At 36.9% G+C, this 22,651-nt stretch overlaps 1 protein-coding gene across 1 annotated transcript in view; it reads right to left on the reverse strand.

Moving 5' to 3' along the window:
* The window catches only part of LOC123518657 (histone-lysine N-methyltransferase 2C-like), a gene marked incomplete in the record, with an annotated part of 371,622 nt that overhangs the window by 244,185 nt on the left and 104,786 nt on the right, over nt 1-22,651 (reverse strand). Inside the window, 2 exon segments of the mRNA XM_045279595.1 lie at nt 19,165-19,342; nt 21,287-21,502. Coding sequence (XP_045135530.1) covers nt 19,165-19,342; nt 21,287-21,502 — 394 coding nt within the window.

Raw genomic sequence — 22,651 nt, forward strand, 5'->3', positions numbered from 1 at the left:
ATATATATATATATACACACACACAGTAAAGTCCCGGGTTTCGTCAAACTCGTAGTTACGTCAGTCCACTATAAGGCAATTTAAGATTAAAAAAATTGAAAATTCATAAATCGTAAAGTGCAGGATTTATTGTTATTGTTGGTTGTTGCCCGCCACACCGCCCGCCTCACGCTTGAATACAATAACACCCTGCCTCAGTTCCACCACCCCATCGCCCCTGGCAAGAGAGTTATCCTACTTCTGTGTTTACTGACTCAAGTTTTTAGTATCTTGCTCAATGGCACCAAAGAGAAAACTTCTTAGTGACAGCAGTGATGCTAAGAAAAGGAAAACCATTATGCTACAAGAAAAAGAGGACATAATTAAAAGACATGAGAAGGGAGACAGCAGTTGTGTGTGAGGGAGGGAAGAAGAAAATGGGAAGCCCGTTACCATGACAACAAGGAAGTTGACGACCTTGAGGGCTCGCACACCCATCACAACAATAACAACTCCGGACCCTTCGCCTGGGCCACACAACACTCGCAGCCCTATTGCCCTTTCCTATTGCATTTCCTGCCCCGCTGCCCACGATTCTACTCCCACCGCACTGCACTACACTCCCAGCTGTCCGCCCTGTGGGCGTCACAACATTCGACCTGCCCACCCTCCTGGCGGCCTCAGGCGTCCACCCCTCTCGGCAACCTGCAGTCCTTCGTCAGGGCCTAATCAACAACAAAAACAAGCTTGTGTTTCATATTCCTACATATCTGTAAATAATATAACAATATAACCTTTAACTTACCTGAATGACCATAAACAATGATTAGTTGAAAACTCGATAATATGCTTTGAAATGTACGGAAGCTCGAGTTACGTACAAAATCAACTTACGTCATGTTTCAGGAACGTAACTCTGACGTAAACCGAGACCTTATTGTATATGTATATATATATATATATATATATATATATATATATATATATATATATATATATATACACAGGTAACTCTCGATTTACGCGATAGATGCATTCCAAGAGGCATCGCCTATATAAAAATTTGTGTAAAACAAACAATAGATAATAGGCGGGATGCAGGACATGGTCCAAATTTTTTTTACAAAATACTCTATTTATTTGGCTAAATTAACATGTTTTTATTATTTACCATTCTAAATACTAGAAGTGTATTTAAAGTAAAGAGAAAAGCAAGAAACAATAAGAGAAAGCAAAAAATAAGAAGAAAACAACAAAACAAAGAATACATAAACAAAACACTCACTATGTCACTGCCTTCACCACTCACACCACAGTCAGTCACCATCTTCCTCTGAGCTTTACCACTTTATCAAAAATAACCCCACATGCAGAAGATGAAGGATGTTTAGGGGCCATCTTGGTGAATTATAGGTAGATTGAAGAGATTCTGTTAGTACTCAATGCTGGCAGACTGCACATGAGGCACAGGAGTGGGAGCTGTATCCAAGATTCTTTAACAACGTCAGAGCAACCTCCTGCCGCGAAATGGCATCCATGAACGCTTGGAGGGATGGTAACGAGGTTGCTCTTAGGTTGCTGGTAACACCACCTCTCCAGGTGGTGTTACTGTCTTATGTATGCATTTATGTTCACAAAACAACATTTCTATTAGCTTTTTACAAACCTTGCCCCCAAGAAAGAATTGTTTTGTAATGCATAAAGTGAAATCTTACAAGGAATACCAAAAAATAAAGCAGAGAGGAGATCGCCCACAGACAAGGCGGAGACTCATGGTGACTCGGCCGCTTCTTCTTGTGACCCTTTAAGCTTGTGTGTTGTCTTTCACCATAATATTTATGTTTCCACTCCTCTATTGCCTGCTATAATGGATATCATATCTTAGTATTCATATACGCTTATGCCATGAGGATAACCTCGACTCTGTGGCACTGAGTGATAGTGAATTACTAATGAAATACTGCGGTATTTAATTAGTAATTCACTATCACTCAGTACTGCGGTATTTCATTAGTAATTCACTATCACTCAGTGCCACTGGGTCGAGGTTATCCTCATGGCATGAGTGTATATGAATACTAAGATATGATATCCATTATAGCAGGCAATAAAGGAGTGGAAACATAAAGACAGGTAGTTCTCGATTTATACGGTACATGCGTTCCAGAAGGGACCGTATAAAGTAAAAATCGCATAAAGTAAGGAATGAATACCCAACTCCCTAGACTTTTTTTTTTAGTATAAAAGAGCAGACCTGAGCTTTGTACAGTACCTCCAGCCCCTTTCTATCAAGCAGCCACACGATCTTCATGAGCGTGACTCCACCACATCCACTTGGTTCAATAGCCTCGCCCTGGAGGGCGAGGCTCAGGGCCGTCCTCGCACCACTACCACTACCATCACCACCACCGCCACCACCACTAGACTTTGAAGGGTCATGGTCAAGACGGCCCCTGAACACGACCACCCCACATTACAGACAACAGCAGCCTCAGTTTCTTTTTTACCCGTAAGATGGTTTTAAATTATACTTGTTAATAGAGTATCTTATACTAAGACAGATTGTATTAATAAATTAGTCGCTCCCCCTCCTTCCTCCCCCCGTGATAGGTACTGTACCACATAGTACCGTACGTGAGTGCTTACTTTTAATCACCGCAATAATGTTATCATGTAATGCTTATCAGTAAGCTGCATACTTGTGTGATACAATCTGTCTTAAATGTAAGATTGTAACACATAATATTAAAACATTCAGTATTTAGCCAAGTGGCACCTCCTGCTACTGGAGCAAGCCAGCAAGAGTCGTCGTCACCTCAAAAAACACAATGGACTATCGCACGCCTCTCAGAAATTTTAAAATCATCTTATGGGTAAACAAAACCTTAAAATGCTTTGGTGTGTATAAAATTTTCTGCTTAGAAATGCATATTCTCTCACCTCTTCAATATTTACAGAAAGTTGTGTTACACCCTGGATACATAATACATGCACTATATGTGCAAGGAACACCGGTGTACCAATACATTGTGGTTTTTAATGCTCCATACTACAAAACACTATCACAGAAATGCTGAGTTGCCATTCGCGGTTAACGTGTTAACATAATGAAAGAAATAAGAGAACAATAACCTAAAATTTGGTGTGGGGTCGTCATGGTAAACACGGGGCTGTCATTAGGTGCCATTGTTTTCAGGGGCTGTCTTGACCAGGAAACGACTTTGAAGGATGTGTTCAAAATAAAATAATCTTTCATTGTACATTAAACACATTTCTATTATGCTTATTAATGTTTTTATTAATAAACTTATAGACATAAAAATGACTATGAAAAAGGGAAATGTTTAAACACAAAATGATTTTATTAGCACCTTCTTCCTCTATTTTGCTACTTCCTCCTCTGATGTGTCACCATTGTCGTCATTTGTCTCCGATTCTGTTACTTGACTTGGTGTGTGCGGTCTGAAGAAGCTTGTTATCGATTGCTAGTTTTCTTTGAGAAGAACCTCATAGCACGTCATTTTTTCCATGACCCCTCTGATGACAGCGGTGCTTCTTTCAATATTTGGGTCATTTTCTTCGAGAATTTTCAATGACTGCGCCAAAGAGTCCATACACTCAGACAAGTTGGCTGCTGTGAGGGCTCCCTTGGGCGTATCACGGCCAGCTGGAGATGCAGAAGGGTGCTTGGGAGCCATGGTAAATACTGGACACAAGAGAGGGAGATGTTGCCACAACCACACGTAGGTGAACAATGAGGCTGCTTGGTGCGCGGCCAAGGTGAGAGGGATGCGGGTGGCGGGAAAAAGCTAGCTAGTGGCTACCTTGTGGCTGCATTTCTGAACTAAATCACCGCATGAATTTTAAACTTTCTTGAAACCGTATAATTCTGAGGAATTCGTACAATGTGATGAATAATCCCTATTTTTGGACACCATATAACTCTGAATTCGTATAAAGTAAATTCGTATAAATCGAGTACTACCTGTATCATGGTGAAAGACAACATGCAAGCTAAAAGGGTCAGAACAAGAAGAAGCGGCCGAGTCGCAGCGAGTCTTCGCCTCGTCTGTGGGCGATCTCATCTCTGCTTTATTTTTAGGTATTCCATGTAAGATTTCACTTTATGCATTACAAAACAATCCTTTCTTGGGGGGCAAGGTTTGTAAAAACCTAATAGAAATGTTTTGTGAACGTAAATGCATATATAAGACAGTAACACCACCTGGAGAGGTGGTGTTACCAGCACCCTGAGAGCACCCTCATACCAACCTCGTTACCATCCCTCCAAGCATTCATGGATGCCATTTCGCGGCAGGAGGTTGCTCTGACGTTGTTAAGGAATCTTGGATCCAGCTCCCGCTCTTCTCGTGCCTCATGTGCAGTCTGCCAGCACTGAGTACTGACAGAATCTCTTCAATCTGCCTATAATTCACCAAGATGGCCCCAAAACGTCCTTCATCTTCTGCATGTAGGGTTATTTTTGATAAGTGGATTTTTTATAAAGTGGTAAAGCTCAGAGGAAGATGGTGACTGACTGTGGTGTGAGTGATGAAGGCAGTGACGCAGTGAGTGTTTTGTTTACGTATTCTTTTTGTTGTTTTCTCTTATTATCTTTTGCTTTCTCATATTATTTCTTGTTTTTCCCTTTACTTTAAATACATTTCTAGTATTAAAAATGGTAAATAATAAAAATATGTTAATTTAGCCAAATAGAAAATTTTCTACAAATTTTTTTGGACCACATCCCATATCCCCATTATTATTTATTGTTCTTTATGAGAATTACATGTTTGTTTTACGCGAATTTTGATATATGCGATGCCTTATGGAATGCATCTATCACGTAAATCGAGTTACCTGTCTATATATAAATATATAAATAAATAAATAAATAAATAAATAAATAAATAAATAAATATATATATATATATATATATATATATATATATATATATATATATATATATATATATATATATATATATAGTGTGTGTGTTTGTGTGTATTTACCTATTTGTGTATTACAGGGCCCGAGCTAAGCTCTCTGTGTCCTGTCTCCTTGTCTACTCTTATCATATCTCTCTTTCATCTGATTGACACACACCACGTCAATGACATCACAGCTCAGTTTATTCCACTTATCAATAATAACATGCGGGAAACTGTATTTTCTCACATCATTTAGACAGATGCCTTTTATTAGTTTTTTTTCCATGTCCTCGGAGATGATTACTTGTGGTCACCTTTATCAATTCTCTGTTCAATATGTCAATCTTGTTTGCCAATTTATATATAGTTAACATGTCACCCCTTGTTCTTCTCTCTTTTAATGTGGTCAGCCCCAACTCCCTCAGTCTTTCCACACAGTCTAACTCCTTGAATCCTGGTACCATCCTTGTTGCCTGCCAGCCTCTGTACCCTTTCCACCTTCACATTTTTCTTCATGTGTGGTGACCAGACGCAAGCTGCATATTCTAACTGGGGTCTTATTAAAGTGCATAGTATTTTCTTCATCATTCCTTCATCTAGGTAGTGGAATGTAAAACAAATATTTTGAAGCATATTATATGTTTTCCCAAAGATCTTGTTTATGTGTTTCTCCGGAGACAGAGTGTTTTGCACGGTTACTCCTAACTCTTTCTCCTCATTGGTCTCTTCATTTTCTCATCCCCCAGCCTGTAATCTTTGTTTGGTCTGTATCTACTTCTTCCCATTTTCATAACATGGCTCTTGTTTACATTAAATTCCATCTGTGTGTGTGTATTTTACCTAGTTGTATTTAACTAGTTGTAGTTTTACAGGGCCTGGGCTTTATGCTCGTGTGGCCCCGTCTAAATATCTACACTTATCCAATCTTACTTTAAAAGTATGCACACTCGTTGCAGACACTACTTCTTCATTTAAACTGTTCCATGTCTCAATACATATCTGCAGGAAACTATATTTTTTAATATCTCTCAGACATCTTCCTTTTCTCAGCTTTTAACTATGCGATCTTGTGCTACGGATGTCATATTCTTCTCTCAGGATCAGTTTCTCATTATCCACTTGGTCCATTCCGTTGATCAATTTATAAACTTGTATCAGGTCTCCTCTCTCCCTTCTTTGTTCCAGGGTTGGTAGATCCATAGCCTTTAGTCTCTCTTCATATGTCATCCCTTCAAATTCTGGAACCATTTTTGTAGCTATTCCTTTGTAGCCTCTCCAATTTCCTTATGTGTTTCTTTTTATGAGGGGTCCACACTACTCCTGCATATTCCAATCTGGGTCTTATTATAGTACTTATCAATTTCTTCATCATTTCTTTGTCCATGTAGTGGAATGCTACTCCAATATTCCTCAGCAAATTATGTTTCTCTAAAAATTCTATCAATATGGCTTACTGGTTGATTGTTTTCTTCCATCGTCACTCCTAAGTCCTTTTCCTTTTTAACTTTCTCCAGTTCTACTCCATCTCCCATCTTATAGATTCCCAGAGATCGTCTTTCACTCTTTCCCATTTCCATGACATGGCTTTTGTTCACATTGAATTCCATTTCCCACATTTTACTCCATTCCCAGATCTTATTTAGGTCTTGCAGTATTTCACAATCCTCTTTTTGCTTTATAACTCTGCACAGTTTCGTATCATCTGCAAACAGATTTATGTAGCTGTTCACTCCTTCTGGCATGTCGTTAATATAAATGAGGAAAAGTATTGGTGCCAATACTGACCCCTGTGGCACTCCGCTTTCTACTGCTCTCCACTTGGACTTCATATCTTTAACTACTGTCCTTATTTCTCTCCCCCTCAAATAATTTTCTATCCATCTCAATGTGCTTCCTTTTAAGCCACCCTTCTCCTCTAACTTCCATAGTAATCTTGCATGTGGCACTTTGTCAAACGCCTTTTTTAAATCCAAATAAATACAGTCAACTCATCCCTCTCTCTCTTGTACTCTATCAACTATTCTAGAATAGAAACTCAATAAATTAGTTACACAAGACCGTCCTTTTCTAAAACCAAATTGGCTATTTGATATTAATTTGTTGTCTTCAAGGAACTTGATCCATTGTTTCTTTATTATTCTTTCACACATCTTGCATATTACACTAGTTAGTGATACCGGTCTGTAATTTAAAGGTTCTTCCTTCCTTCCGCTCTTATATATTGGAACCACCTCAGCTCTTTTCCATTCTACTGGTACTGTTCCATTTTCTATTGAGCATTTTATGATGTTGTATATAGGACTTGCTAGTTCTTCCCTACATTCTTTCAGTATTCTGCCTGAGACTTCATCCGGTCCCATTGCCTTCTCTTCATCCAGTTCCTTCATTAACTCTTTTATTTCAAGCTTGGTTACTTTAATCTCTTTCATATAGATTGTCTCTCTATTACCCTGTGGCCTCTCAAATTTGGATTCCTTAGTAAAGACCTCCTGGAATTTTTATTTAATAGTTCTGCCATACTTTTGGGTCTTCCACCATCCCGTTCTCTCCTTTTAACCTTTCTATTGTTTCTTTTGCCTAATTTTTCCATTTATGAATCTATAGAACAATTTTGGTTGCTCCTTACATTTTTCGACAATGTCTTTTTTTGAAGTTCTTTTCCTCTTCCTTCCTCACCTTAACATATTCATTTCTTGCTGCTTTGAAGTTTTCCTTATTTGCTGGATTCCTATTTCTCCTCCACCTTTTCCATGCTCCATCTCTTTTCTCCTTTGCCCTTGCACACCTTGCATTAAACCAATCTTTCTTTCCTTCTTCTTTAGGTCTATATTTTGGGACATATTCCCTGACTCCTGTTTTGTATATTTCCAAAAATAAGTTATATTTGTCTTGCATTGTCTCTGAGTTTTCCATCTCCTCCCAGTCTACGTTTTAAAATAGTTCTTGAGATTCTCAATATCAGCCTTTCTGTAATTTAATCGGTCTCCTTTGTATGAATCATCTCTATCTTCCTTTCCTCTTCTATATCTATTTCTAATATTGCATGGTCACTCTTTCCCAATGGGCACTTATATCTTATATCATCATTCATTTGTATACCCTTGTAAAAACTAGGTCCAATCTCGCTCGTCATTTCCTCTGAATCTTGTGCATTCCTTTACTCTCTGGTCCATCATATTGTCTATCATTAGGTTCAAGAATCTTTCTCCCAGGCTTCTTCCCCATACCACTTTCATAATTTTCCCAGTCCACTTCTTTACAGTTGAAATCTCCTACTAATATCACTTTTCTCCTTTCTTTAACGATTCTCATTAGACTCCTTATTGTGTCATCTATCATGTCTTTATATTCTTGATTGGTCCATGAATTTGTTTTGGTGGCACATATGTTACAATGATTGTTATCTCTTTTTATTAATATGCATCTTAATATACAATACTTCTGCTTTTCCTTCCCACATTCCATTTCATTTATCACTATCTCTTTCCTTAACATAATCATGACTCCTCCTCCTCCTTTACCCACTCTGTCTCTTCTCCATACATTATACCTATTATCCAAGTCTATTTTGATTGCCTTATTTAGTTTTGTTTCAGCCAGGCATACAATATCTGGATTTTCTTTCCTTATGTAATCTCTTCAATTCTAATTTACTTGATAAAACCCCGTCTATGTTCGTATACATCATTTTTAGTCTTTTGCCTTTATCATTTTTAGTTAAACTTGTTCCACTTTTTTCTCTTCCTTCTCGTTTATAAACCATTTCCTTATCCTGTCTCCTAGAATTCTCCAAAAAAATGCCTTTTTCTCCTCTTCTGACCTTTCATTATTCTTTTCCATTACTGCTGCTGCCAGTTCATTGTATCTCTTCCTTTCTTCCTCATTTCTATTTTTCTTTATATAGATATCCTTGCAGCCTTCTGTTTCTCTAAGTTTTGTTGTTCTATATAATATTTCTTCTGTTGCTGCTTGTGATTTTAGTAGTATTTTAATTGGTCTCGTTTTCCTTCTTGATATGGTCCCATTCTGTTTATTTCTTCTACTTCCTCTTCCAAGTTCTGCCTATCTTCGTTTAGATTCTTCAGTAGGTCTTTGACTGATTTCATTTCTTCTTTTCTCTTTTGGTCTATATTTTATTTTTTCTTTTATTCCAAATATGACTACACTCTTCTTTTTTTCTGCAATTTCTCTAACTAAATTTTCTTTTGTCTTGAAGACTCCTATCATTTTGTTTGTCATATTTTCTTCTTTTTCTTTAAGTTGTTCTTGAATCACCTCCTGAAAATCAGCCTTATCTTTCTTATCTTGGACTCTCCATGCTTGTACTTCTTTTTTAATCAGGTTCTGTACTCTTTTCTTGTTTACTAGATCTTTCAGCTTCTCTTTTTCTTTCTCGGCTTTACCGAGTCCTTCTTCCATCTGCTTTTTGTAGTTAGGTACTTCCTTTTTCAGTTCTTTGTTTCTGCTCTTAGCCTAGCTTCATTTTCTTCCACTTTTTTTTATCCTTTCTCTCAGTTTTATAAACTCTTTATCCTGTTCTTCATTCTCTTTCATTTTATCCTTTCTCTCAGTTTTATAAACTCTTTATCCTGTTCTTCATTCTCTTTCATTTCCATCTTCTCCTTTATCAGTTTATCTAGTTTATATTCAATATTTGACACTCTTTTTAGTAGTGAAGTAGTCGTTGTATTGAAACCTTCGAATCCAGGCTCACCCACATCAGCATAGTCATCATCAGCTTTCCTATCTTCTCCAATTTCACGTCTGCAATTTGATGGTATCTCTTTTTCGCTCATCATTCCTTAATAATTGATTGCATAAAGAAAAATAAGACCACACTACCTGCCCAGGCCACTGTAAAAAAACTGTACAACCGGTATGTAGTGAAGATCAGCTGCTTGTCAGAACACCACCAGTATGTCCTTCCTCTACCGTGTCTCGTGTGTGTGTATTTACCTATTTGTAGTTTTACAGGGCCTGGGCTTTATGCTCGTGTGGTCCCGTCTCCATATCTACACTTATCCAATTTTTCTTTAAAACTATGTACACTCTTTGCTGACACCACTTCCTCACTCAAACTGTTCCAAGTCTCAACACATCTTTGCGGGAAACTAAATTTTTTAACATCTCTCAGACAATGTCCTTTTCATAGTTCCTTTCTTCTTCCTTTCTCACCTTAGCATATTCATTTCTTGCTGTTTTGAAGTTTTCCTTATTTTCTGGATTTGTTTCTTTTTCACCTTTTCCATGCTCTATCTCGTTTCTCCTTTGCCCTAGCACATCTTGCATTAAACCAATCTTTCTTTCCTTCTTCTTTAGATCTATATTTCGGAACATATTCCCTGACCCCAGTTTTGTATATTTCCAAAAATAAGTTATATTTCTCTTGAACCGTTAATGAGTTTTCCATCTCCTCCCAGTTTACGTTTTTAAAATAGTTCTTGAGATTCTCAACATCAGCCTTTCTGTAATTTAATCGGTCTCCTTTGTATGATTCATCTCTATCTTCCTTTCCCCTCTTCTATATCCATTTCTAATATTACATGGTCACTCTTTCCCAATGGGCACTTGTATCTTATATCATCGTTAATTGGTATATCCCTTGTAAAAAACTAGGTCTAATCTTGCCGGCTCATCGTTTCCTCTGAATCTTGTGTTTTCCTTTACTCTTTGGACCATCAAATTATCTATCATTAGGTTCAGGAATCTATCTCCCCAGGCATATTCCCCCATACCACTTTTATAATTTTCCCAATCTACCTCCTTACAGTTGAAATCTCCTACCAATATCACTTTTCTCCTTTCCTTAATGATTCTTGTAAGACTCCTTATTGTGTCATCTATCATGTCTCTATATTCTTGGTTAGTCCATGAGTTTGTTTTTGGTGGCACATATGTTCCAATGATTGTTAACTCCTTTTTGTTAATATGCATCTTAACATACAGTATTTCTGATTTTCCTTCCCCAAACTCCACTTGATTTACCACTATCTCCTTCCTTAACATCATCATGACTCCTCCTCCTCCTTTACCCACACTGTCTCTCCTCCATATATTATACCTTTTATCTATGTCTATTTTTTATTGCCTCATTTAACTTTGTTTCCACCAGGCATACAATATCTGGTTCTTCTTTCTTTATGTAATCTCTTAATTCTAATTTACTAGATAAAATCCCATCTATGTTTGTATACATCATTTTTTAATCTCTTGTTCTTATCATTTTTAGTTAAACTTGTTCCATTTTTTTCTCTTCTTTCTCTTTTATATACCATTTCCTTATCCTCTCCTATAATTCTCCAAAAAAATGCCTTCTTCTCCTCCTCTGACCTTTCATTATTTTTTTCTCTTGCTTCTGCCACCAGTTCATTGTGTCTCTTCCTTTCCTCCTCGTTTCTATTTTTCTTTATACATATATATCTTTGCAACCTTCTGTTTCTCTGAGTTTTGTTTTTCTATATAGTACTTCTGCTGCTGCTTGTGATTTTAGTAATATCTTAATTGGTCTCACTGTTCCCTCTTGATATGGTCCCATTCTATGGATTTCTTCTACTTCCTCTTCTAAGTTCTGTCTATCCTCGTCATTCAGATGTTTTAGTAGGTCTTTTACTGATTTCATTTCGTCTTTTTCCCTTCTTCGTCTACATTTAACATTTTTATCTTTCAGTCCAAAAATAATTACTCTTCTTTTTTTCCACAATTTCTCTTACTAAATTTTCTTTTTTCTTGAGGACTTCTATCATTTTGCTTGTCATATTTTCATCTCTTTCTTTTAACTGTTCTTGAAATACTTCTTGAAATGATTCCTTGTCTTTCTTATCTTGGATTCTCCATGCTTGTACTTCTTTTTTAATCACGTCTTGTACTCTTTCTTCTTCTTCGTTAACTAGATCTTTTAGCTTCTCTTTTTCTTTCTCACTTTTACAGTCCTTCTTCCATCATTTTCTTGTAGTTCGCTATTTCCACTTTTAATTCTTCATTTTCGGTTCTTAGCCTAGTTTCTTTTTCTTCCACTCTTTTATCCTTTCTTTCAATTTCTGGAGCTCTTTATCCTGTTCTTCATTCCCATACTCTCCTTTATCAATTTATCTAATTTACTTCTAGTCAAGACTCTATCAAATAGTGAAGTTCGCCAGATCAAAGCCTTCAAATTCTCTTTCTCCTCACCAACATTGTCATCATCAGCTTTCATTCTTTCCCTTGTCACATACCTGCATTTAGATGGAATATCTTTCTCACTCATTATTATTTAACACTGTATTCATGAAAAAAAATGAGTCCACACTTTGCCCAGGCCACTGTAAACCCAAACAAAGGTAGTGAAGATCAGCTGATTCTCTGAGTTTGCATGCTTCCTCTACTCTGTGTATTTTACCTAGTTGTAGTTTTACAGGGCCTGGGCTTTATGCTCTTGTCCCGTCTCCATATCTACACTTATCCAATCTTCTTTAAAAGTGTGCACACTCTTTGCAGACACTACTTCTTCATCTAAACTGTTCCACGTCTCAATACATCTCTGGAAACTATATCTTTTAATATCTCTCAGACATCTTCCCTTTCTCAGCTTTTTACTATGCGATCTTGTGCTTCATGTCATATTTTTCTCTCAGGATCAGTTTCTCATTATCCACTTGGTCCATTCCGTTGATCAATTTATAGACTTGTATCATCTCTCTCTCTTCTTTTTGTTCCAAGGTTGGTAGATCCATAGCCTTTAGTCTCTCCTCATATGTCATCCCTTCAAGTTCTGGGACCATTCTTGTAGCCATTTTTGTAGCCTCCAATTTCCTTATGTGTTTCATTTTATGAGTCCACACTACTCCTGCATATTCCAATCTTCTTATTATAGTATTTATCAATTTCTTCATCATTTCTTTGTCCATGTAATGAAATGCTACTCAATATTCCTCAGCAAATTTTTTTTTGTGTGTTTGTGTGTGTGTGTGTGTGTGTGTGTGTGTGTGTGTGTGTGTGTGTGTGTGTGTGTGTGTGTGTGTGTGTGTGTGTGTGTGTTTTTGTTGTTTGTGTGTGTGTGTTTTTTTTTTTTTTTTTTTTTTTTTTTTTTTTTTTTTTTTTTTTTTTTTTTTTTTTTTTTTTTTTTTTTTTTTTTTTTTTTTTTTTTTTTTTTTTTTTTTTTTTTTTTTTTTTTTTTTTTGTTTTTTTTTTTTTTTTTTTTTTTTTTTTTTTTGTGTGTGTGTGTGTGTGTGTGTGTGTGTGTGTGTGTGTGTGTTGTGTGTGTGTTGTGTGTGTGTGTGTGTGTGTGTGTGTGTGTGTGTGTGTGTGTGTGTGTGTGTGTGTGTGTGTGTGTGTGTGTGTGTGTATTCACCTAGTTGTAATTTTACAGGGCCTGGGTATCATACTCGTGTGGCCCGTCTCCATATCTACACACATCCAACTTTCCTTTAAAACTATGCACACTCCTTGCTGACACCACCTCCTCACTCAAACCATTCCACACCTCCACACATCTTTGTGGGAAACTATATTTTTCACATCCTTCAAGCATATTCCTTGGCTATCTTTTTACTATGCGATCTTGTAGTTCTATTTAAGTTTTCCTCTCTCAACATCATTTGCTCATTATCCACTTCATCCAGTCCATTCAACAGTTTATAAACCTGTATTAAATCTCCTCTTTCTCTTCTTTGTTCCAAGGTAGGCAAATTCATTTCTTTTAATCTCTCCTCATAGGTCATTTCTGCCAATTCCAGAACCATTTTTGTTGCCATTCTCTGCAATCTCTCCAACTTCCTTATATGCTTCTTTTATAAGGGGACCAAACCACTCCAGCATATTCCAATCTTGGTCTAATTACCATACTAATTAATTTCTTCATCATATCTTTATCCATATAATGGAAGGCTAATCCAATATTTTTATCAAATTATACGTTTCTCCAAACATCTTATCAATATGAGCCTCAAACTGCCCATGGTCTTGTATTATCACTCCCAAATCCTTTTCCTTTTCCACCTTTTTCAACACTACTTCTTCACCCATCTTATATGACCCTCTTGGCCGTCTTCCACTCTTTCCCATCTCCATCACATGACTTTTGCTCAGATTAAATTCCATTTGCCACCTCTTGCTCCACTCCCAAATCTTATCCAGGTCTGCCTGTAAAATTTCACAATCTTCTTCACTCTTCACACACCTACACAACTTCGCATCATCCAAACAAATTAATATAACTGTTTACTCCCTCTGGCATGTCATTAATATATACAAGGAAAAGTATTGGTGCCAGCACTGAGCCTTGTGGGACTCCACTCTCCACCACCAACCAGTCCGACTTTGCATCCCTTATTACCGTTCTCATCTCCCTCCATCTCAAGTAGTTTTCCATCCACTTTAACACTTTTCCTTTCAGTCCTCCATAAATCTCTACTTTCCATAACAGTCTCTGTGAGGTACCTTGTCAAAAGCTTTCTTTAAATCCAAATATACACAGTCCATCCATCCCTCTCTCTCTGTATTTTGTCAACCACTCTTGAATAAAAGCTCAGTAGATTTGTTACACATGACCTCCCTTTCCTGAAGCCAAATTGATGATCCGATAATAACTTATGATCCTCCAGGAACCGTATCCAATATTTCTTTATCACCCTCTCACAAATCTTACCGACCACACTTGTTAGAGACACAGGTCTATAGTTAAGAGGCTCTTCCTTACTGCCTCCCTTATAAATGGGCACCACTTCAGCTCTCTTCCACTCTACTGGTACTTCCCTGTTTCTAATGAGCACCTTATAATATCATATAATGGATCAATCAATTCTTCTCTACACTCCTTCAATAATTTTCCTGAAACTTCATCTGGTCCCATCGCTTTATCATCTTTAAGTTCCTCCAACATTTTATATAACTCCTTTTAGGTATCTTAATGTCATCCATGTGCACATTTCCTTGTACATTCTGAGGCTTTACAAACATTGTTTCTTTAGTAAATACTTGTTGAAACCTATTATTTAGCAATTCCGCTATATTCTTAGGGTCATCTACTATCCCTTGCTCTCCTTTTAATCTTTCAATGGACTCTCTCTTTTAAGTTTACCATTTATGAACCTGTAAAACAATTTTGGATGTTCCTTACTCTTGTCTACAATATCTTTTCAAATTTTCTTTCTTCCTCCTCCTTACCCTCACATACTCATTTCTTGCCACTCTATAATTCTCCTTATTTAGTATATTCCTGCTCTTTTCCATCTTTTCCAAGCCACATCTCTCTTTTCCTTAGCCTTAACACAAGTTGCATTAAACCAATCCTTTCTTCCTTCCTCTCTCGGTTTATACTTTGGTACAAATTTCATAACTCCTTCTTTATAATATTTCATAAAAATCTCATATTTTTTTGCACTTCTCTGATTTGTAACATCTCCTCCCAATCTAATTTTCTGAAATAATTTTTCAAACTTTCTGTGTCCATCTTTCTATAATTCAATCTACCACTCCTGTATGTCTCGTCCTTCCTTCGCTGTGTTGTTGCTATCTGCATTTCCATAACCACATGATCACTCTTTCCCAAAGGACACTTGTATTGTATATCTCCACATAGGTACACTTCTCTTGTTAACACCAAATCCAGTCTAGCCGGTTCATCATCTCCTCTATATCTAGTATTTTCCTTCACCCTCTGTTCCATCATATTTTCCATCATTAGATTAAGAAATCTCTCTCCCATGCTTCCTCTCCAACACCACTTACTAGATTTTCCCAATCCACCTCCTTACAATTAAAATCTCCTACTAGTATCACCTTTCTTTTTCCAGATAATACACTTTCCAAACTCTGTAAAGTATCCTTGATCATATTGTCGTATTCCTTAATGTCCAAGAATTTGTTTTAGGAGGTACATAGGTCACCATGATTATTAATTCTTTTCCATCACTTTTTATCCTTATGCTTATCACTTCTGCATTGTTCTTCCCATACCAAACCTTATCCACATTTATTTATTTCTTCGTCATAATCATAACTCCTCCTCCACCTTTACTCTCTATCCTTTCTCCATATATTATATTTATTATCCAAATTTATCTTTGTTTTTCATGCAATTTTGTCTCAGTCAAACACACTATATCAGGCTTCTCCACCATCATATAGTCTTGCAATTCCAATCTACTTGACAGTATCCCATCTATATTAGTATACATTACGGTCCACCCACTGCTCCCTCTAGGGGTTCCTCCGTATTCCTTCTTTCCACATACCACTTTCTGACTCTCTCTCCTATAACTCTCCAAAAACTTTTCTCTTTCCTCCTCAGACCGCTCATCATTTTTCCTTCTCGCCTCTTCCACCAATTCCTTATATCTTCTCCTCTCTTCCTCATTTCTATTCTTTCTCACAAACACCTCTTTACAACCTTCTATCTCTCTTAACTTTGATGTTCTATATAGGATATCCTCCAGATTGTTGTGACTTCAGTACTACTTTAATCGGTCTGCTCACTCCCTCCTTATACGGACCCAGTCTATGGATCTCTTCCACTTCTTCTTGTAGGTCTTTTTTTCATCATCATTTAGATTTTTGAACAGATCTCTTACCGTTTTAATTCTTCCTTAATTCTCTTAGGCTTATATGTTATATTTTGTTCTTTCATCCCAAATATTAACACACTCTTCTTCTTTTCTGCTATTTCTCTTATCAATGTTTCCTTATTCTTCATTACATTAACCAGTTCCTTGGACCTTTCTTTTTGTCTTCCTTCAACTGATCTTTAATTATTTCTTGTAATCCAACCATCTCTGCTTCCCTCGACTCAGTCCATTGTGTTTTCTTCAGTTCCCATTCCTTTCAAACCTTTCATTCTGCTCACTAATCATTTCCTTAAAGTCATCTTTCTCCTTTACTACTCTCCATTTTCTCCTCCAACCTTCTCTTGTATTTTTCAACCTCCACCTCAAGTGTGCATTCTCATCCACCAATCATTTTCATTTTCCTCCAGTCTCTTAACTCTTTCCTTCAAAGCCTTGCGAATTCTCTATCCTGCTCCTCCTCACTCCTCTGAACTTTTAATTCCTTCACTAACTCCTCAAATCTCTTCTCCAACATCACCAATCTACCTTGCAATGTTGCCCTGTTGAAGCTGGACTCATGCTTTGACTGGCCACTTTCGGCTTTGCTCCTGGGCCTCATCAACATATTTTGAATTTGGTAATTTATTCCTTACCGGTCTATCCATTTATCCTTACTTTTCCTGGGAACATGTGGGTGTGTGGTCACTGGGGGCCAGGCCTGGTAGTTACGTGTGTGGTTGGATGCGTTGGCGGCTGCTATGGCTGGCCTTTGTGGGTTCCCGCTCTGTCGTTTGGAGTGTGGAGGTTCTCTCACCTCCGATCACTCCCATGTACACGCCACCAGGCTACGTTCACTCTGTACACTCGTTCACTCGCTCTGGTCGCCCCTCAATAGCAATAACTATTCTCACTCAAGCATTGCTTAGCGTGTGGAGTGTTATTTAGATGCCGTTCATGCGCGGGAGGCACGTCCGTTCTCCACGGAGCGGTGTGTGTGTGTGTGTGTGTGTGTGTGTGTGTGTGTGTGTGTGTGTGTGTGTGTGTGTGTGTGTGTGTGTGTGTGTGTGTGTGTGTGTGTGTGTGTGTGTGTGTGTGTGTGTGTGTATGTATGTATGTATATATATATATATATATATATATATATATATATATATATATATATATATATATATATATATATATATATATATATATATATATATATATATATATACAGGCAACCCCGTTTAATGAAGGTTCACACAACAAAATTTCGCTACAACAAAGGTTTCATTTTACTACAATCTGCTCGTTTAACGAACACCTAACTCGCTTTAACGAAGTTTTATCCAGGTAATTTTTTTCCAAATTTGAAAGCCCCACCATATCATGCAAGCTGACAGGCTTTTGAATACACCAGGAGCTGCTGGTACTAAGGCCTGCCTCAGGAAAAATCCTGGAACCCCTATAGAATAAAGATCAAGATCAAGATCAAGCCTCTCGTGGACAACACGCGCAAAATTCACTCCCCAGTCAAAACATAACAGCGTCAGAAGCAGCTTGTCTTCCCTAGCTCAACTTACCACCAAAATGCCCTGCAATTGGTCTAGTGTTCGTAAGAAGACCAGGAAGTCTCTTACTCTCCAAATGAAGCTAGATATTATTCACAGACACGAGAGAGGCCAGAAAACTATAGCAGCACTGGCTCTTGACTCCATATTATACTGTCTCTATTTTCAAGTCAGCAGACTGTATTAAGAAGGCTGGTGAGACCGTATCTTCCTTGCAAGCTAAAAGAACCACCTGAACTCGTGACTCTACAATGGATAAAATGGAAAACCTTGTGGATATGTGGTACATAAGTTTTGTATGCAGTAAAATGATGCGCACTTTGTTTATATTCCACAGGTTGCCGGTTAGTGTCTTTCCCATTTAACTCTTCCTCCCTTCATAAAGTTAAGATCATCAACATTATAAAGTTACATACATACATACATTAGTGTACATTATAATGAATTAAATTAAACTACCTAAATGTTTAACTTCATAATTTTTACTTTCATTAAACCTTTTATTGTACTATGATGCACTCTCGCTTTGCTTACTCTCAATGGAAGTTCAAATCAGGGGTTAAACTTGTTATAATCGGTTCGCTTAACAAAGTTTCGCTAACGAAGTGTTTTTAGGAACGTAACCCTTTGTTAAACGGGGTTGCCTGTGTATATATATATATATATATATATATATATATATATATATATATATATATATATATATATATATATATATATAGGAAGTTCAAATCAGGGGTTAAACTTGTTATAATCGGTTCGCTTAACAAAGTTTCGCTTAACGTGTTTTTAGGAACGTAACCCCTTCGTTAAACGGGGTTGCCTGTGTATATATATATATATATATATATATATATATATATATATATATATATATATATATATATATATATATATATATATATATATATATATATATATATATATATATATATATATATATATATATATATATATATATATATATATATATATATATATATATATATATATATATATATATATATATATATATATATATATATATATATATATATATATATATATATATATATATATATATAAGATCATTCTTTGTCACTAACAAAATAGTGAAACAAAACCTTGGATATGATAGGAATTGAATAAAATGTTTAATAAACATTAAAGTTTCATTATACTGAAATACAAAAATAAAACATTACCTTTGTCATCATATCAGTTGGGCTCTGTGAACGCACAGGACTTGTTGATGTTGTGGTAGTGACAACTGTGGTAGTTATGATGCGGGCTGAACGTAGAGGTGGTGTGTGAGGGAGTAAGTGAGGAGGTTGGGCATCCTGAGGTCGGCATATGAGACACAAGTATCCTTTGGAAGCACATCTGTTGGAGAAGACAATGTTCCTTTAGTATATTACTGATTAAAGCACCACAAACAAACTTACCAAAATAAGTCTGTTACTGGAGATGAAAAGGTGGTAGGCTAAGGAAGGAACAGGGCAGGCAGAGAGCCTTAATGCACTATAGAGTGGGAATAGAGCAGCAACTTGTGTAAGCTCTCCCTCTTCTGCTATTTTACATGTAGCTGAAGCAACACAACCACATTTTTAAAGCTCCCAAGTTTCCAAGAGGATCCTCTTGCAGGAGCATTAGAAAAAGAGAGAGAGAGAGAGAGAGAGAGAGAGAGAGAGAGAGAGAGAGAGAGAGAGAGAGAGAGAGAGAGAGAGAGAGAGAGAGAGAGAGAGAGAGAGAGAGAGAGAGAGAGAGAGAGAGAGAGAGAGAGAGAGAGAGAGAGGTGGGGTGGGGGTTGACATCTCTGCTGGTTTTTTTCTTTTTCTCTTTTTCCAAGAGGGAAACTTGCTAAGGGGAAAAAAATAGCCCACTTTAACTGAAAGTTCCCTAAAAGAATGGTAAGGAATTAGCCAGAAGACAGAGACAAATGTCTTGAAACCTCTCTCTTACAAGTCAAGTCAACTCATAGGAAGATGGAAATACAGAAGCAGGTAGGGAGTTCCAGAGTTTACCAGAGAAAGGTATGAATGATTGAAAATACTGGTTGGTTAACTCTTGTATTACAGAATTGGACAGAAAAAGGTCAAGAGGAAGAAAGCCTTGTGCAGTGAGGCTGCAGGAGGAGGGGAGGCATGCATTTAGCAGGATGAACAGAGCAGTTAGCAATAGAAGGAGATGCAACATTTCAGTGGTGAAAAAGGCTGAAGACAGTCAGTCAGAGGAGGGGAGTTGATGAGGTGAATATCTTTTGATTCCACCCTTTCTAATAAAACTGTGTGAGTGGAACCCTCTCAAAACCAAGGATATTCAGTGTGGAAGAGAGAGACGGTGGAGTCATGAAGAAGAGGGGATAGTTGTCTGGAAGGTAGTGTCGAGTTGATAGGTGGAGGAATTGAGTTACAAACCTGCGCAAAAATAAGTGTGGGGGAAAAAAAAAAAAAAAAAAAAAAAGATAACTCCATCTCTTCACTGTCAAATGGATTTTCAATTAAAATAAGGCTGGAATGAGCACTCTCTTATAAAGATAATACCGAAAATATAGGGAACAGGAGACTGAAAAAAAAAAAGAAAAAAAAAATCAAGATTCAGCAAATCATGCATGTTCAAAGTAAGATCTCCAACTACTTTCTTGATATGAAAAGGAAATATATAAATTAATGTAATCTTGCAGAGAAATTAATCCTAAAGACTAGGAAAGCATTCTTGCAAAGTATTCCAAGCTTCATATTGCTATATCTCAAAAGATTTTTTCACATCTAAAATCTATTTCATATGCCATTTAAACTTAGATTTCAATGGCAATGACATTGTCTTAGCAAGAGACAAATGCTACTATATTGTATTAATGTTTTTTTTATTTTTCTTTACTACAACTCCCAAAAATACTTTTTAACTTTTTAAACTATTTTGACTTCTTGGAAATACATAACACTTATATCAAATACCACAGGATAACCTACCTTACATATGAATTACATGCCTCTACAACAAAAACTATAGCCCTTAAAATACAATTTGGGAGAGGGTCTTGCAAAAGTGGAAGTAGATAAGGGATTTTTAGCTCATGTAACTTACCTGTACTGTGATCTCAACTTTCCATGTTTTTTTTTTTTTATCCTAACCAAATCCACATTGATAATTTTAAGTTTCAAAACAGAAGCTCTTTTTAAAAAGACCCTAGGCCTTAGGGACATATTAGTCACATATGCTGTAATCACAATTACAGAAATCAACTAAAGATAATGCACTTGCATACATCAACTTTTCTGATTTTGATAGATATTATCAAGTAGAATACCAGGATATATGAACTACCTTTCAGCTTCTTCTTCAGTATGGATCATGTCATCTGATGCATGTAACCAGCGCTCACAATTTGAACACTGAAGAATAAGTTCTCCATCAGAGTAAGGCTCATCACAAACTGGGCACTGGGTCATGGACATACAGGGACCACACATACTGTAATTCTGCTGCCATGTAGAGTTTGTGCCAGGATCTGTTGCTCCACAATGAATACATATGGCACACCTGTTGGAAAAAATTAGATGATTAAGCTAAGCTAATCAATACAATATTTCAAGAATACACAAAATATAAAGAAATATTATTTAAAATTTCATGTGCTTAATGTTCTAGTTTATAAAAATGATCTAGGTGTGTTGCTCATAGCTTACAAAAAACATTTTAAATAAAAACATAGAACATGCAGAGAGAGAGAGAGAGAGAGAGAGAGAGAGAGAGAGAGAGAGAGAGAGAGAGAGAGAGAGAGAGAGAGAGAGAGAGAGAGAGAGAGAAAGAGAGAGAGAAAACAGAAACAAACAAGAAGGGAATGGGGATGGGGAGGTAGACATGAAGTGAAGTTGATAAAGGTGTGGCTTAAAATATGTCTTGAGTTCTGGCCAAAAATATTGACCTATTAGAATGCCTTGAGTTGACATACCACTCTAGGTAAGAGTAAGGATACCAAAGCTACTTCGTAAAGTAGGGAGCCATCTGTACATACGAAGTAACTAGCAACTCCCTACTATCATACTGAGCCAACAGAATGAAACAGGCAAGTTAACCCAGCCTAAACCATCCAATGCCACTGTGTGGAGAGGATGCATAGGTATTCCCTTCTCTTTGCTGTCTTGCCTTTTTTTTTTTTCCCACTAGTTTTCTTAAATTCCCAGTGGGTTGTATGGCACCTTGGCACCCACTAATGAACTGACTGAAGAACTAATTACCCATATCATAGAACTAAAGAAGGCAGAATCTAGCAAATAATTGAAGGTGGCTGAGATCAATACAGTAAAAAAAGGCATAACACCAGCATCACACCAAAGATGAGACATCTGTGAAATGCTCAGAAACATTCCAGAGTTCTCTTTTGTATGAAATATCTTGCCTGGGGTGAGGAGGACTGCTTCACAGTGCTAAGGTTAGACAAGGATATATTTGATGTTACATGCAGTTGTGGAGGGAAAGTGTACTGGCTAAAAGACTATGTTCTCTCATGTATAACACACAGTAAAACACCCACATTCACTCATGACATAGGGTTGCTTAACAGGGAGGAGTCTGGAGAAACTTGTTCTCCAAAGAATGTTAAAGTTAACCATCATGTCTACCTGAGTTGCAGTCTAACCATCTGCATTATTCTTTTCAGCTCACCAAGGCCAGCATTTTCCAGAAAGA

This window comes from Portunus trituberculatus, chromosome 44, assembly GCF_017591435.1.
Source record: "Portunus trituberculatus isolate SZX2019 chromosome 44, ASM1759143v1, whole genome shotgun sequence".
Lineage (NCBI taxonomy): Eukaryota > Metazoa > Arthropoda > Malacostraca > Decapoda > Portunidae > Portunus > Portunus trituberculatus.